The 16,405-nt window shown below is 39.1% G+C and overlaps 1 protein-coding gene across 1 annotated transcript in view; it reads right to left on the reverse strand.

Annotated features, from left to right (window-relative positions):
- Window positions 1-1,473: 1,473 nt before the first annotated feature.
- The window catches only part of LOC141757004 (aryl hydrocarbon receptor-like), a 29,675-nt gene continuing 14,743 nt past the window's right edge, over window positions 1,474-16,405 (reverse strand). The window contains exons 3-11 of the mRNA XM_074617143.1: window positions 12,628-12,740; window positions 12,457-12,546; window positions 12,073-12,181; window positions 11,121-11,263; window positions 9,806-10,008; window positions 9,614-9,723; window positions 9,375-9,516; window positions 7,618-9,028; window positions 1,474-5,576 (exon numbers count right to left, since the gene is read on the reverse strand). Coding sequence (XP_074473244.1) covers window positions 5,481-5,576; window positions 7,618-9,028; window positions 9,375-9,516; window positions 9,614-9,723; window positions 9,806-10,008; window positions 11,121-11,263; window positions 12,073-12,181; window positions 12,457-12,546; window positions 12,628-12,740 — 2,417 coding nt within the window. The 3' untranslated portion in view covers window positions 1,474-5,480. The remainder of the gene's footprint in view (window positions 5,577-7,617; window positions 9,029-9,374; window positions 9,517-9,613; window positions 9,724-9,805; window positions 10,009-11,120; window positions 11,264-12,072; window positions 12,182-12,456; window positions 12,547-12,627; window positions 12,741-16,405) is intronic.

The raw sequence follows: 16,405 nt of genomic DNA on the forward strand, positions 1-16,405 counted from the left end.
TGAGGGCTAATTAGACATCATTTAAAAACTAAAATTATATCATATCCACTTTAAAATTGTAAGTAACAAATTTTTTTTTTATATCATGCATCAATCCAGAATTATATTAATTTTCAGTGATGGAAAGTAACTAAGTAGGCCTATAATTACTCGACTAGGCTACTGTACTTAAGTACAATTTTGAGGTATATATAATCAACATTAATATAATCAACAAATAAATTAATTATGGTGTATTATTATAATATATATATATATATATATTATATATATATATATATATATAATATTATTATATAATAATAAAAATAAACTATTAGAAATTATTATTTTTTATTTCTGCAGATTTAGATTAATAATACTGTATATATATTCTTCTGATTATTATTATATAATACTACTACTACTACTACTACATAATAATAATAATAATAATAATAATAGACTAAAATATAGTTTATTATAATATATTATTTTTGTTGATTTTTTTCTTCCAGAAAAAAATCAAATTTCTGGAAGAAAAGTGCTATATAAATAAAGCTCATTATATAATAATAATAATAATAATAATAATAATCAGCAGTATATAAATTAATTAAAGTTAGCTCAACTTGTATCAGCTACAACATTAAAGTGATGAACACATATGCATCAATAATCATAATATAATAATATAATATATATAATTCTGAAATGGGCCATTAATCTGCATAATGAGTACTTTGACTTATGGTACTTTAAGTATACTTTGATGCTTATACTAACAATTTTGAATGCAGGACTTTTAGTATTTCTACACTGTAGTATTGCTACTTTAATTTAAAGTAAATCTTTAGAGTACTTCTTCCACCACTGTTAATTTATTTCCTGCAGCCAGCAGGTGGTGCTAACATTAGCATTTATCTCATAGCACCACTGTGCCTCTGAGCAAGGCTGCAGACTCTTGAACTTGTTTGGCCTCAGTCAGAAGTCTTTTTCTTAATGACTGTTAATCAGAAACACAGGAGACAGTGAAGCGTCTGAGGTAATATCTGCTGTGTAGAGGAGGGCAGACAGCTGCTGGCGGTTACATAATGGCTTGTGGGAACGCTCATCTCAGAGGAGGGTCGATGTGGGAGCAGGAAGGCTGGAACAAAAACACTAAATGTGCCATCACAGATAACATTACAAGCTGGCACTGGAGCTGCAGACGGAGAGCACACCATCATAATGGGTTTAAACCTGATACCTGTTCATATCTGAGCTCGCTGACCCAGTTTGCTCACACCGTGTCCTCACCTGAACTCCTCCACAGATAACAAAGAGAATAACACATGCAGGTATATAACAGAGGGGTTACACTTCTTTAATGGCAAAATAAATTAGACTTGTTGTCCCCCAATGGTTATATATCTGGTACACGAGGAATACAAAGCAGCTACAGAGGGTAACATTATATTATAATTACAGAAGCACAATAATATGGCCATCTCCTACAGGCATAAACGCATAAATGTACTTTATTATGAATATGATGACTTGATAAGACAAACAAGGTTCTTCTTTGATACAGCTGAGATAGATTTAAACAGCATATTTATATAGTTCAGAGTCACACTCCTTAATTCATTTAGATCTGTTCACAATAAACACTACAGCTGCCAACTCTCCCATATCATGTCATGTATAATAATGAATTTATTTATTATTTTTAAGTGCCATGAATACTAATTCAGTGTTCAGTTTAAATATAATTTAGCATTTATAAGCAGTAAAAACTGTAACTCACTATAATGCGAGGCTGGGACTAACGAATATTTTCATTGTCGATTAATTTGTTGATCCTTTCCTCGATTAATCGATTAGTTGTTTGGTTTATAAAATGACAGAAAATTGTGAAAAATTGTGGATCAGTGTTTCTCAAAGCCAAAGATGACGTCATCTAATGTCTTCATATTCAATTTACTGTCAAAGAGGAGTAAAGAAACCAGAAAATATTCACATTCAAGAGGCTGGAATCAGAGAATTTAGACATTTATTTTCTAAAAAAAATGACTCAAACCAAATAATCAATTATCAAAATAGTTGGTGATTAATTTAATAGTTGGCAACTAATCAATCAATCGTTGCAGTTCTACTATAACGTAGTTGTGATCAGATATAAGGAAATTTTTTTAAAGTGCTTATTAATATATTTGTCAACAACAAAACATTGTAACTGGTGTATAAACAGTTATTTGTTACTTTTTTTGGTCAAACATTGCATTAATAAACACTTAAAATGTCCTCATATCTACTGTTTATTCATTGTTTTTATACTGCTAATAAATGCTAAAAGTGGGGGTGAAAAGTTAAATATGAATGTATTTTTATCTTCTCGAGGGCTTATCAACAGTGGGGTAGTTAAATAGATTGTACAGTATTTTAATAATACTGTATTGTGTGCGTTTCATGTCTAACATGCTTATTCAATGCAGAACTACATTATATAGTAGTTCCTTTAATATTGCCAGATAATTGGCAAACGTAACTGCAACTCTAAAATGTGTCCGAGTCACGATTCTTTCCGACACGAGCTGCGTTTAGTGTCGGGAGAAGATTTGTCTCTACATTTCAATCTTTAGTTTCACAGCTGAAGAAAATCCAAACAACGGAACCGATCTAATAAAAGGATGAGTTTACAAGTCTGTCTTAAAACAACTATCAGGTGTCCATACAGTATGTACACTGAAACACTTCTTTCTTGCTGTAATGATTCATCCGGTTCATAGTGGCCAATAAGAGATCCTTAATAAGAGACACCGTCCTTCTTCAGTGTAAAATCAAATTTACAAGTTAATCTGAAGTTAAAGGTCCCATATCGTGCTCATTTTCAAGTTCATACTTGTATTTTATGTTTCTACTAGAACATGTTTAAATGCTTTAATGTTCAAAAAACACATTATTTTCCTCATACTGTCTGCCTGAATATTCCTGTATTCACACTCCTGTCTGAAACGCCCCGTTTTAGTACATTCCAACGGAATTGCAATGGAATTGCATTGCTAGGCAACAGCTTGGGTCCATGTTTACTTCCTGTCAGCTGATTTTATTTACATACACTGCAACAGGAAATAAACTGGGACACATTTAGAATGTTTAAAACCGTGTAATGGTCTAAATATTGTATATTTATGACATCACAAATGGACAGAAACGGCTTGTTTCAAATGCGCAATTTCTGAATACATGCTGAGTGTGTATTTCTCCGTATATTGAGCGTTTTGATAGTTGAACGGTATTTATATAGCACTTAAACCTGCTTTATAATATAAAAGACATGAAAATCTTTCAATGAAATTAAACATGAAATCACTTTTTACGATATGGGACCTTTAATATGAGGCTTCATCTTCCAAAGTTAATATCTATTTAGTATAAAATTCCCCCTTTGTGTTCCCAAAGACGGTAACCAGGTTTCCATCCAAACATTTTTCTCTTTATATTATTATTATTAAATTTATTTAATATAATTATTTTTTTTATTGTGTTTGTTTCTAAGCTCAACTACTTCAAAATTGTTTTATAAACTATTGTAATTACGAACTGTAAATTGCATATATATGAAAACAACCTCGAAAAAAAGGGGAAAAAATAAAGTATATATATAGAAAAAAATAATAATTAGGTCACGTGCTTCATGTACGTCATGATTTATTTGCTACGTCGGTTTTCATTAAACTTCACTGCATTTTGCAAGAATTCTTTTTGCAATATTTCAGCATTTTTACGGTGTTTTTGTATATTGAAAATTGAAAATGTGCATAAAAACAGATGCACAAAGAGGGAATTTTGTACTAAGATAAAGAAATTTGGAAGACACTAACTTCATTTGTCTAACTCAGATTGATGAAGCCTCATATTAACTTCAGATACATTTTTGCACAAAATGAGGACTGTGTATTTTGTCCCCCATCATGCAACAGTAGGACGTGATCTTTTCATTCATCTTTCCAGTATGAACAGGAGGAAAGAAACTGTTTCAATGTACACATGAACATGTGAATATTGTTTTAATAGAAAAACAAACTCCCTTTGGTTGAGTTCAATGAGAAGAAGAAAGAGCTGCATTTACGTTACGTGACTGAGAACAAACATTTCTTTACTTTTAAAGCAAAGTGTAATAAATGAATGATATTAAAAAGGTCCATGACCTGATTTAAAGTCCTTCTCGACTATAATGAGTCCTCTAAAGCAGTGGTTCCCAACCTGTTTTCCTTTAAAGGTCCCATATCGTGCTCGTTTTCAGGTTCATACTTGTATTTTGTGTTTCTACTAGAACATGTTTACATGCTGTAATGTTCAAAAAACACATTATTTTACCTTATACTGTCTGTCTGAATATGCCTGTATTTACTCTCTGTCTGAAACGCTCCGTTTTGGCGCATTTCGACGGAATTGCGACGAAATTGCAACAGAATTGCGTTGCTAGGCAACAGCTTGGGTCCATGTGTAATTCCTGTCAGCTGATGACATTCACATACACTGCAACCAGAAAATAAACTGTGTTTACGTTTAAATCTGTGTAAAGGGTCTAAATATTGTACATTTGTGACATCACAAATGGACAGAAATCCTGACAACTTATTTTCGAATGCAGTTTCTGAATACGAGCTGTGTGTTATTTCTCTGTGGATTGAGTGTTTCGATACTTTCACAGTATTTATGTAGGACTTAAGCCTGCTTTATAATAAATTAAAAAAAATCACACTTTTTTATAATATGGGACCTTTAAACCCCCCCCCCCCCCCCCTCCCAAACTTCATCATCACCCTAAAAAAAATTACAAATCCTCGAACAAAATCCTCAGTTTGAATAAAGTGATTCAGTGAATTAAACGTGTTAGTCTTATTTTATTAAATCAACTTTCTTTAATGAATATAACTATAACTCTAAGTGTAAAAAAAAGTTGTGATAAATAGGTGAATAGATTTTTTTTCCCACCCCTAGTGTAAGCCCAGCTTAAAGGGGGGCCCGGACTCCAGGTTGGGAACCACGGCTCTAAACGCCACTCAGAACCTCACTGATATAAACTGGATACTACCAACAGAGAGTTCACATTGTGATGTACAGGAAGAAGAGTTAAACTGGTGTGAACTGGTCCTCCATATGAAGAGTAACTGTCCTTCTTCAAGTCCACTTAATAATAAATCCTGTCGGGTCCAGCTTCCATTCAGCTGAAGAGACGCTTCACAACATTGTTGGTTATAAATGTGAATATGAGTAAAAAAGATAATTATTATTGGATAAGATTGTTTGATAAATATTTGAAGAGTCAAACCGACATTATGTAATGCGGCAAAATGTTTTTAGTTTGAAATGAGAAGGTTCAGATTTCCTGGTGATCCACTGCAGACACACAACATCTGTAAAATACCACGAGTGTCCTGGGAGAGAAACTCGTCCTCGTCCTCGTCGTCGTGCTCGTTCATCATATCTGTCAGGATGTCGGATCAGAGCGGCTACGGGCCGGCGTTCTGGGAGAAGTTGATGCTCCCAGCAGAATGGGCCGGAAAGGCAAACGGGTCAACGACGCCGTTCAGGGGAACTTTGGGGATCTGTGGAAGAAGAGACACTAAATGAAAAGCTGCAGCTGGATCAGATTGGAGGAGGCAAGGTCCAACGTTATCGGTGTAGTCGTCCCTCCGGACAATCAGAGGAGGAGAAACCTGATCTGGATATCTGATCAGACGGGTTTACAGATACAAGTGTGACACCTGGACCCTTGTCAGTGGTTCCCAAAGTGGATGCCTTACGGACAGGACACGAGTGCCAAGAGATTTACATCTTTATCAACCATGTTTTATATAACATTTCATCTTATATTTCTACTTCTGGATGTTTTTTAATGATAACATCCATGTTCCTAAACAGAGAAAGGTGTTGCCGGGGTTTTTCCCAATCACTACTATAGGTTTTTGTTATGGCATTTTTTATTATTCCAACTTATGGAGAGGAAAGGCCTTTACACACACGGGGCATTTTTTATATTTTTTTGTCAAACTGTTGTTTTTGTTACGAATACTTTTGCACAGACCGTGAATATTCCACGGCAAAACAGCGACATTTTCAGCGACATTTTCCCGTAACAAGGTTGATTTTTCCGTCAATAAAAGGCATTAACCAATCGCGTCAAAGATCGTATATTACCAAAATTGTGAAAGTCAATTGTTCGTTCCATTGCAACGTCAGCGTTGAGCAGCAAAGCTACGCTTCCGCCATTTTGGACTGAAAGCGACGACCGGACGCCAGTTAAACATTCGCCTACAAAGTGTCGTACAAAAGTAAAACTAAATTATTTCTTTTCTATTGTCATATTCTACCGAAATGGCCTGTGTTAAACTATAAAATATTATAAATATAATAAGCAGTCCAAAATGGCGACAGCAGCTGTTGTCAAAAAAAACACCGGAGTTTCGTCTCTTTGTTTCTGTTTTCTTTGGAACGGTCCTTTATGCAAATGAGCCCGTCCAGCGCGACGCTTCCAGCTCACGAAACTTGGACCAAGCTGTCAAACTAGTCCAGGGGTCTACAACCTGCGTCTCTTCAGCTCCTCTCCAGTGGCTGGTTTACATTTTCATTTTTATTTATCATTGTTGTAGGTCTATGGTACGACGGTACGACGGAGTATTAGGGCCACATTGAAAGTCATAATATTACGAGAATAAAGTCATAAGTTTACAAGAAAAAAGTCGTAATATTATGTTAATAAAGTCATAATATTATAAAGTAGTAATTTTACGTGTTATTTTCTTTTTTCTCGTAAAGTTATGACTTTATTCTCGACTTTTTTTTGGAAATCTCAGATTTTTTTCCCCTCAATGTGGCCCTAATACTCCGTAGTACATTGTCTCTTTGGCCCTCACTGCATTAGACTTATTTACTATATACTTAGACTATAAACTGTGTTACCTTCATCACAATGCTCAAATGTTTTGCGGCTCCAGACAGATTTTATTTTTTTTGTTGCCTAAAATGTCTCTTTTGATAGTAAAGGTTGCTGACCCCTGGTCTAGACAATCTAGTTCTAAAATTAAAGAAGATTCAGCAGTGGCATTGCCTATTTCTCCCTGAAAATGTTTTCAGAAGTAGATTTTTAGTAGACTTGAGGCTTCAAAATGACAGTTCACAAACCAATGGGTGGCATCACGGTGACTACGTCCATTTCTTATATCCAGTCTCTGTTCAGACTCGGAGGTTGCCGCCTGATTTCAGACCAAAAAGCTCTTTGAGAGTTGATCTCCCTCCTGAAGTATTCAGGAACACAGATTTGTACTTATAACTTTTACATTAAAGAATCAGATATTTTCTAACGCAGTGATGATTAAAACTGGAGATTCAAGTCTTGAAAGAGCTGCAACTATCAGTCTCTTCTCAGAAAATGAGTGAGACGTCTGAAACAACTCTATGTGTTTCCTGGACAGCCGAGATGGAGGAGAGAGGCTCATCAAAACAGGGCCAGAGCTGCCCGAGGCTTATGTGTGCTTTCCAAGACAAATTAAAACCATCTGGACAAACAGTCGGGAGGCAGTTTGTTCCAGTAATCCTGGAATCTGAGCCATTCCTTCCCAAATGACCTCAAATTAGTTCCTACTTTACCTGAGCGTCACCGTTCCAGCAGAAGAACGACGACTGTAACGATCCGTTTCCGGGAGGATACTCTGATCGAGCTGATCCCAGACCAGCGTTGTCTCCACTCAGATGAACCAAGCCGACCACATCTGTGCAGCCGGTCGACGACTGCTGCTGCATCATCCCCCGGTTGACCGCCATGCCTGGATGGGGCTGGGCGAAGGGAGCGTTTGTGGTTCCCCCGGAGCAGGCAGGTCCCAGGAGAGGTCCGTTCCGAGTGTTCGGTATGTGACCTTCTCTTTTTTCATACATGCAGCTGCCGGATAAACGCTGCGTTTGTTGGTGGAACGACTGAGCTGTCGAGTTCACGCTGCCTGGTGTGTGTGAGGAATGTGTCAGTGTGTGATTGTGAAAACTCAGCGGCAGCTGTTGTTGCCACACTGAAGGGCTCTGAAGCTGCGGCGGCGGCGTATAAGTCTGCTGTGAGCCGGTTAGCGTGTATTGTACGCTCTGGTTCGCCACATCCACGCCACACTGATGGCTGCTGTTGTTTTCTACAGTTGGAAACCAAGAGTGTTGCGTCACGTCAGCGTGGCAGGACTGGGTTGAAATCATCTGGTTGCCACGGTGGTGATTGTTGCTGCTCGGAGGCCATGGTGACGAGGCGTGGCGAGCGTTACGACACGGCGCCTGTGAAGCAGCTTTTAGTCCAGTCGAACAACCACGAACGTCTCCCAACAGAGCCGGCTCTACAAAGTCTGTCGTTTGATGCCACACAGATCCAGGATGCTGACCTTGGATGGATAAACTCGACTCAGTAACCTGCACAAACGCACCGGTCTCCCTGCTCAGAGCCTCCTCCACGTACGAGAACACGTCGTTGGCCAGGATGTGATTTAGTTCCATCGACAAGTCTTCCCGCTCTTCATTCATCCTGTTGAGGGTGTTCTCCCAGTCCCTCAGCTCCGTCTCCTCAATCTCAAAACCGTCTATCCCTCCGTCCCCAAGATCCCCCAAAATCTGCTCCAACGAGTCAATCATGGCCTCCGACGTGGCGTCCCCAGTGATCGACCTCTTCTGCGAGGCGTGGATCTGGCCCGGCACGCTGAGCAGAGCGTGGCTGTCCAGGAAGGCCTGCTCCACGGACGGCTGGAGTCGGTCGACATCGGGGTCCTCTATCTCGGTGAAGATGGGGAGCGGCGGGCTGGGTTTCTGCGGCTGGGTGTAAAGAGAGCGGTCCTGCCGGCGGAGGGATCCCAGCAGGGAGGCCGGGTCCAGAGGTTTCTCTGTCGTGGGCTCTGCGGGGCCCGGTGCACCAGAGCCAGGAGGACCGGGGATGGTCTCCAGAGAGACGTCGTACAGGACGCCTTCACCGGTGGCGAGGTTGAACGGGAGCTGCTGTCTCCTCTGGCGCAGGTGTTCCTCTCCTTCTTCATTTCTACAGACAAATAGATAAAGTTAATATTAACACCAACCATTATAATACTGAACTTTTAAAGTAAAAATGGTTAAATTTATTTATTTATTTAGTTATTCCTGACATCTCAAATTAATCTTCAGGTTCCCAGCTTTCAGATGATGTACACCACTTCTACTGTTGACCTGCTATCTCCCGCTAAAGACCCCCTGTACCCCCTAAAAAAGACAAAAACAGGTCTATGAAAAAGAGGAGTGGAGTGGAAAAGGTTAAGAGGACAATGCCAAAGAGATGTTAGTAAGAAAGTCCTCTGTGGAAGTTAAACCCTTGAGCAATCAGAGCGTTAAGATAAGAAGCTGGTGCTTACGTGAGGCCTTTCTGGCGAGCGATGATGAAGTCCGGTCTTCCTCCCTTGAAGACGACCCTGGCGGTGGCCTGAACCCACAGCCAGTGTCCCGTTTTGGTCAGCAGCCTGAAGAAGGTGAAGCCGCTGTCTCCGGTCTTCATCACTGAGGACGAGGACGGTGATGGTGGTCAGGTTATAACAACAGTAACTCTGAGAGGTAGAAGGTGAACGATACCAGTGTGTGTAGTAGGATCACTCACTGCGGAGGTGGTTGTCAGCGCAGTACATCATGTCAGCGGCGTGGAGGAACTGATAGCCGGAGTTGGGCGTGACCAACTCGATCTCTGAGTATCCTAAAACCAGCTTCCCTCTGCGAACAAAGAGAAGATTCTGAATCCTGATCCTGGAAACATTATTCTACGATATTAAAGAGATTCAGCAGATCCACCGACCTGGTGTCGATGCCCACAGGAGCAAAGTCCATCCTGTGTTTGGTCTGGAAGATGAGGGTCTTGGTCCGGATCTCCATGACTGAAGGAGGCTGCAGCGGCGTTGCGATGGCGAACAGAGCCAGCTGAGGAGGAGCCGCCGTCCCATCAGCCCCGGTGTTTCCCTTCAAATGAAGGTACTTCAGACGCCCGTTGAAGTTTAGAGCCTGGAAGTGGAGGAGACATATTTACATTCATGCAACATCTGATGGATTATCATGAAATTTGGTTCCTGACTCCTCAAGATTAACTGGAATAACTTCGGTGCAGACGTGGAAGAAGTACTCAGAACTTTTACTGAAGTAAAAGTAGCAATACTACAGTCTAAAAATACTCTGTTACAAGTAGAAGTCCTGCATTCAGAGTAAAAGAACAAAAGTATTAGCATCAAAATATACTTTAAGTACCAAAAGTAAAAGTACTGATTATGCATCAATGACCCATTTCAGATTCATATATATTAATTATAATAATTAAAAAAAAAGTAGAATTTCCAAGATTAAAGTGATAATTTAAGAGAAAAAAACTTGGATATTCCCTGAGATTAAAGTGCCAAATTTAAAAATATAAATGTAAAATATATATTAATTATAATAATAATAAAAAAAACTTAGAATTTCAGAGATAAAGTCGTAAATTTACGTGAATTTTTTTTTTATATTCTCTGAGATTAAAGTGGCAAATTTACGAGAAATAACTAAAAAAATGTGTGAGAGTATTAAGTCGTAAATTTACATGAAAAAAAAAGATATTCTCTGGGATTAAAGTGGCAAAATTTACGAGAAATATCTCATAAATTTCCAAGATTATAAAGTCGCAAATTTATGTGAAAAAAACTTGGATATTTACTGAGATTAAAGTGGCAAATTTATGTGAAAAAACTCACAAATTCAAGATTATAAAGTCGTAAATTTACGACTTTAATCTTAGAGAATATCCATGTTTTTTTCTCATAAATTGACAACTATAATTTTGGAAATTCTGAGTTTTTTTCTCGTAACTTTGCCTCTTAAATCTCAGAGGATATCCGAGTTTTTTTCTTGTAAATTTACGACTTTAATCTTGTAAATTCGGAGTCTTGGAATAATACCCCTTCTCCCGGCTTTTATAAGTAGTCCACCACACCTACCTCAAAATTGTACTGAAGTACAGTACTTGGGTGAATGTACTTAGTTACTTTCCACCACTGAAATCTAACTTGTCCAACCTTTAGTAAACATTAGCATGTTAGCATTTAGCTCAGGGCCTCACAGAGCTGCAGATTCTTGGATTTCTTTACCAGGAATCCAGATGTGTTGTCCAGGAGGCAGCGGAGGCGACAGCAGAAGCTTCTGTCCAGGAAGGACGAGTTCTCTGGAGGGACGTACTGAGGCAACAAGCTCAGTGAGCTGCTCAACGCTTTATTACTGCTCGACTGGCCGTCTGCAGAGAAACAACAGTCATCTCTAACTGGGGTGTTTCTGTGTAACGAATCCCACCATATATATCTCCCTTCCCACCACATCTGTGTTTGAGTAGCTTTTAAAAAAGACGTTTGATTTGTACACAGACAAATAAATTAATACATTTAAAAAATGTATAAAAAATGAATACATACAAAAATAAAAGGGAAAATTAAACAAAAGAGTAAATAAATAAGGGAATTAATACAAACATAATTTTTTTATTTATTTATTCTTGCATTTATGTTTTTTTATTTATTTATTTATTATTTATTTTATAATTATTTTAAACTAATTTCATTATAAATTAATACAAAGATAAATAAATAAAGAAGCAAATTTAAAAAAGTAAGTAAAGTAGTTATCTTTGTATTAATTCATTATTAAATTAATTATAAATAAATAAAACGTAAATGCAAAATAAATAAATTAAACAAGTTAATAAAAATTAATAAATAAAAGGGAAAATTAAACAAAAGTAAATAAATAAGGGAATTAATGTAAAGATAAAAAATAGAGAAGCAAATTAAAACAGAAATATCAATTTATATCACATTCTATCAATTAATTAATGACTACATTTATTTTTAATATTATTTTTGCTACATTTAATGACACATTTATTTATTTATCAAGTCATTTATTTATTAATTTATTTATTTTTTATTTTGCCGGGTTCCGTACTCCATAATAAAAAAGGTCGGGAGCCACTAATGTAGAGAAAACACCTGAATGAAACCTGTATTATATTAGTGACAGGTAGATATTGATGAGGAGTTGAATTCGTACCTTCTGCTCTGGTGTCGTTGGGGTTGAGGGCGAAGTGGAGCTGACACTTGAACGTCTCTCTGTCGTCCGTGTGAACGAGATCAAGAACACTCTGGTGGACGACATCGGACTGACGGCAGACAGGAAGGAAGGAGAGAGTTTACATTTACTACAAGTACTACTCTGAGGTACTTTACTTCCATTTTATGCGACTTTAAACTGACACTTAAACTGATATAGATTATTTTAAGTGTCTAAAATCTGTGTTGCTGCTGCCCCCGTCCACAGCTGTACATTGCTTTGCTCTTGTGCTGAATACCTCATACAACCACACTGAGAAACATCACAACACAAGTAAAGCATCTCAGAAAGATATTCATACTGTGTTTGGTGTCACGTTTTTACCTGATGGAAGCCCAGGAAGTCCTGGATGGTCGGGGACGTGTAGAAGATCGTGCCATCCGTCGTCACGACCAACACAAAACCATTTAAAGCCTGCAGAGGTAACGGAAATACACAATTACATCCACACTGCTAAATACACAGCTACTGTATGCAAATGTTTTGTAGCTGTACCTGTAGAAGGAGTTCCCCCTCTGAGAAACTGACTCCATCCAGTGACACCGACGGTCCGTTTCTGCCGTTTGTAGACACGAGAGGAGCCGACCTCACGTGCTTCTGGAGAGTTGCTGCAAAACACATAAAAGAAAAAACAACTCAGTCAAAAAAACTAGTTAAAAGATTTCCAATGTCCTGAAGCTGCCAGAAGGGAAGAACTCATTATGCAAGTGAAAATTAGTGCTGCTCCGTCTTTAGTTGAAGATAAAAGTTAGATCTGAAAAATGTCGGACAAAAAAGTCTGAAAAATGTCAGAAAAAAAAAGTCTGAAAAAAAAGATCCGAAAAAAAAGATCTGAAAAAATGTCCGAAACAGAAGATCTGAAAAAAGTCTGAAAAAAGTCTGAAAAATGTCCAAAACAGAAGATCTGAAAAATGTCCGAAACAAAAGTCTGAAAAAAAAAGTCTGAAAAATAAGATCTGAAAAAATTTCAGAAAAAAAAGTCTGAAAAAAAAGATCTGAAAAATGTTCTGAAAAAAAAGATCTGAAAAATGTCTGAAAAAAAAGTCTGAAAAAAAAGATCTGAAAAATAACGGAAAAAAAGTCTGAAAAATGTCGGACAAAAAATTCTGAAAAAAAAGATCTGAAAAAATGTCCGAAACAGAAGATCTGAAAAATTTCCGTAGTGGTTTTTTATGTTTTTTCATGCTGAATGACTTATTTTCAAGAAACTTGTGAGCTCATCTCTGGTAAACAACAGATTTAAAGTGGTGCTTTTGTGTTAGTCTTTGTGGAAAAACACAGTTTTACAGATCTGTTGATTTAATGGAGTGTTAGTTGACTAAGAATTTCTTTGTTCGAGGACAGCTCTAGTTTATAACCTAAACTATAGCTCAAGAAATTGATTTTATTTGTTTGCTTTGAGTCACTTGTGAGAACAGACCCTTTAATTTGCAGCTGTGTGAATGTTTTGTTCAGACATTATTCAAATCAGGGGCTTATTTTCAGGGGCTTTGTGGATTATTTACTGCATACAGTTTCTTCTATTCCAGGTAGTTTGGAGTTTAAAGTTATGCTGAATTCACACCAGGCGGTGACGAAGTGAAGCTCATGTGCTCATGTGTTCATGTGTTTCAGTCGGGAAGAAACTCTTTGTATATAGGTCATCATGTCACAGGATCTGTTTCCTGATTGGCTGATACTCTCTGGCAACACTTTCCGCTAAAAGTTTAACTTTTCCAAACTTTTAGTTTGGCTGCAATTCCCTGCAGAATCAAACGGCCACAGCCAGTGAATTTCGGGAGTGGCCACCACCGCAGCTTTTCATAGACATTGCGTGGCAGCTCGCCACTACTCTGGTGTGAATTTGGCATTAAGATGGCATAAGTGTACTTGTTAAAGCTGCAAACAGCAGACAGACACAGTTAGAGAGCAGCTGGTGAACATAGTAGAGCATTTAGCAGCTAAAGAGACTCCCTCAGGAGTTGGTGGAGACCAAAATCAGAGCTAAAAGAGTGAGAATATTGGACTTATATATAAGCACCAGGTGGGCAGAAGTGTTTCTAAACTAATCGCCAAACCTAAACCACAAACTTTAGCCTGTAATCAAAGACTCGTCGCTACATGCTATAGCTCTGAGAAGCAGGAAACAACACCGCTGGGTAAAACAGTGTGTTTATACAACACTCGCTGCATCCCCGCTTATGTTTCACTGGTTTATTTGTGTAACAGAGACAGTGTCGGTGACGTCCTACGATGCCAAACGCAGGCAGCTTTTACCTTCATGAGCAGCAAGAGACAGCATGTGCAGTATTCATGTGTTTGTGTAAGAAAGAAATGCAGATTTCATCCAGAACTAGCTGCACCAATATAACCATGAAATATCTGCTGTCCAGAAGTCTGTTTTATTTTGGTCCAAGCGTTTTTAGTTTTTTTTCTGTTGTGTTAAAAATAAGTGTTTTTTTAAACCAAATCTTGTGTAATCTAATCTGTGATCACTGGCGTCCAGTCAGCTCAGCAATAGCTCCTTTCCTTTCCTTACAGTAATGACTCGATGGCACGCTAACACACTTCCTGCCCCCCCCTCCCTTCCTCTTTTTAAAACAAACCCACTGGATCTGCCTCTCGTCTCCCCCCCACAAACCCAGGAATTCGCCCTGTCATCTCGGTCAAGAGCAGCTTTCTACAAACTCTGAAGGAATCCACAGTTTGTTATTACAGCAGGAACTGGATCCAGCTCAGAGGGGTCGGCTCAGACTGGGGCAACACATCAACACGTCGCCGAGTGTGAAGCTCAGTGTGAAGCTCATTGTGAAGCTCAGTGTGACGCCGACACAATGTGCAACATAGAAAAGTGATAAACACTAAAGAAATTGGACAGCTTTAATGTAAAGTTTAACCTGAATCTGTAATCTGGCCTCCCCCTTCATCCTCCTCCTCCTCCTCTCCCCCCCTCGTCTTCTTCCTCTGATCAGCACCGTGGAGGTTTAAAGGAAGAGGGTTCACACGCAGAGGCAGAACACCTCGCCAAAGACGTGGGCCTGGAGAGACGAGGCGGGTGGGTGGAGGGTGGAGGGTGGAGAGCTGCAACCCTTCAGACTCTGTGGAAACTAAAGCTGCCAGTCGGGCTGTCGCAATAACCGCAATTCTTTTTTAACGCCCTGAAGGTACATGTCATCCACAGCCTCCGTCTTTTCCAAGCTTCTCATTTATTGTCTATGTAAGCAGCCGTGCAATGCATTCTGGTAGCGTGGCGATGTGATTGAGAGAAGGGGCGTCACGTTGGCCGCTCCTCATTACGCGATTCGCCGCCTCTAGAAACTCCCTAGAAACTTTTAAACTAACCGTTGTCGATCCAAAATTCAGTAACTGCATGGCTTATTTCTCGAAACTCTGTCTTTATTTTAGATCGACAGCGGTTAGTTTAAAAGTTTCTTGGGAGTTTCCAGAGGTGGCGAGTCCCGCCGGACGCCCCTGATTTGCATAAAGTAGCCTAGACCTCAACTTTATGCATAAACCATGTCATTGCTAAATCAGGTACCTAGAGCCTTGTGTCTAGTGGCAGCCCATCAAGCGTCCAATGCTGGGAAGCGAGGCGATCCCTCGCAATAAAAGACGACGGTCAACTGTTGGACAGTTTGGGGTCGTTGGTGAGCGTCTGTTGGCCTAGTTTTTGCGGTGTGTCCCGCATCGTTGGGTCTAGTGTGCCCGTGTTTGATGGTACGTGTCCACAGGGGCTGCCACTAGACACAAGGCGCACAGCACCTGATTGGACGAACGCTTTCCCTCGTTGGCTGCTGCTCCCAGCTTTCAAACCAGAACCAACATGGCGGCTCATTTGGAAACTTTCTTCTCTTAATTCCCGAAAGTAGTTCACCGAAATGTGTTTCTGAAAACATTTGAGGCGAGAAATAAGTTACTGAATCTGTCTTCATTTTGGATCGACAACAGTTTTTAGGAAGTTTCTAGAGGCGGCGAGTCGCGCTGGACTTCCCTGATTTGCATAAAGTAGCCTAGACCTCAACTTTATGTAAATGAGGAACGGCCAACGTGACGCCCCGTCTCTCAAATCGCGCCGCCACGCTACCAGAATGCATTGCACGGCTGCTTTTTTTGGGATTGAAAAATTTTAAACTTTGGATAAAACGCTGCTCTAGTCAAGGTCACTTTTTTACCCAGCCATCCAATCACAATGGAGGAGGGGCGGGATAAGTACCACAAAGACCAACCGTCACATCCTACATGTTGGCTACAAGTGCTGAACAACAGCAACAATGGAGAAATGAACACATAGACC

Source organism: Sebastes fasciatus, chromosome 19, assembly GCF_043250625.1.
Source record: "Sebastes fasciatus isolate fSebFas1 chromosome 19, fSebFas1.pri, whole genome shotgun sequence".
Classification (NCBI taxonomy): domain Eukaryota; kingdom Metazoa; phylum Chordata; class Actinopteri; order Perciformes; family Sebastidae; genus Sebastes; species Sebastes fasciatus.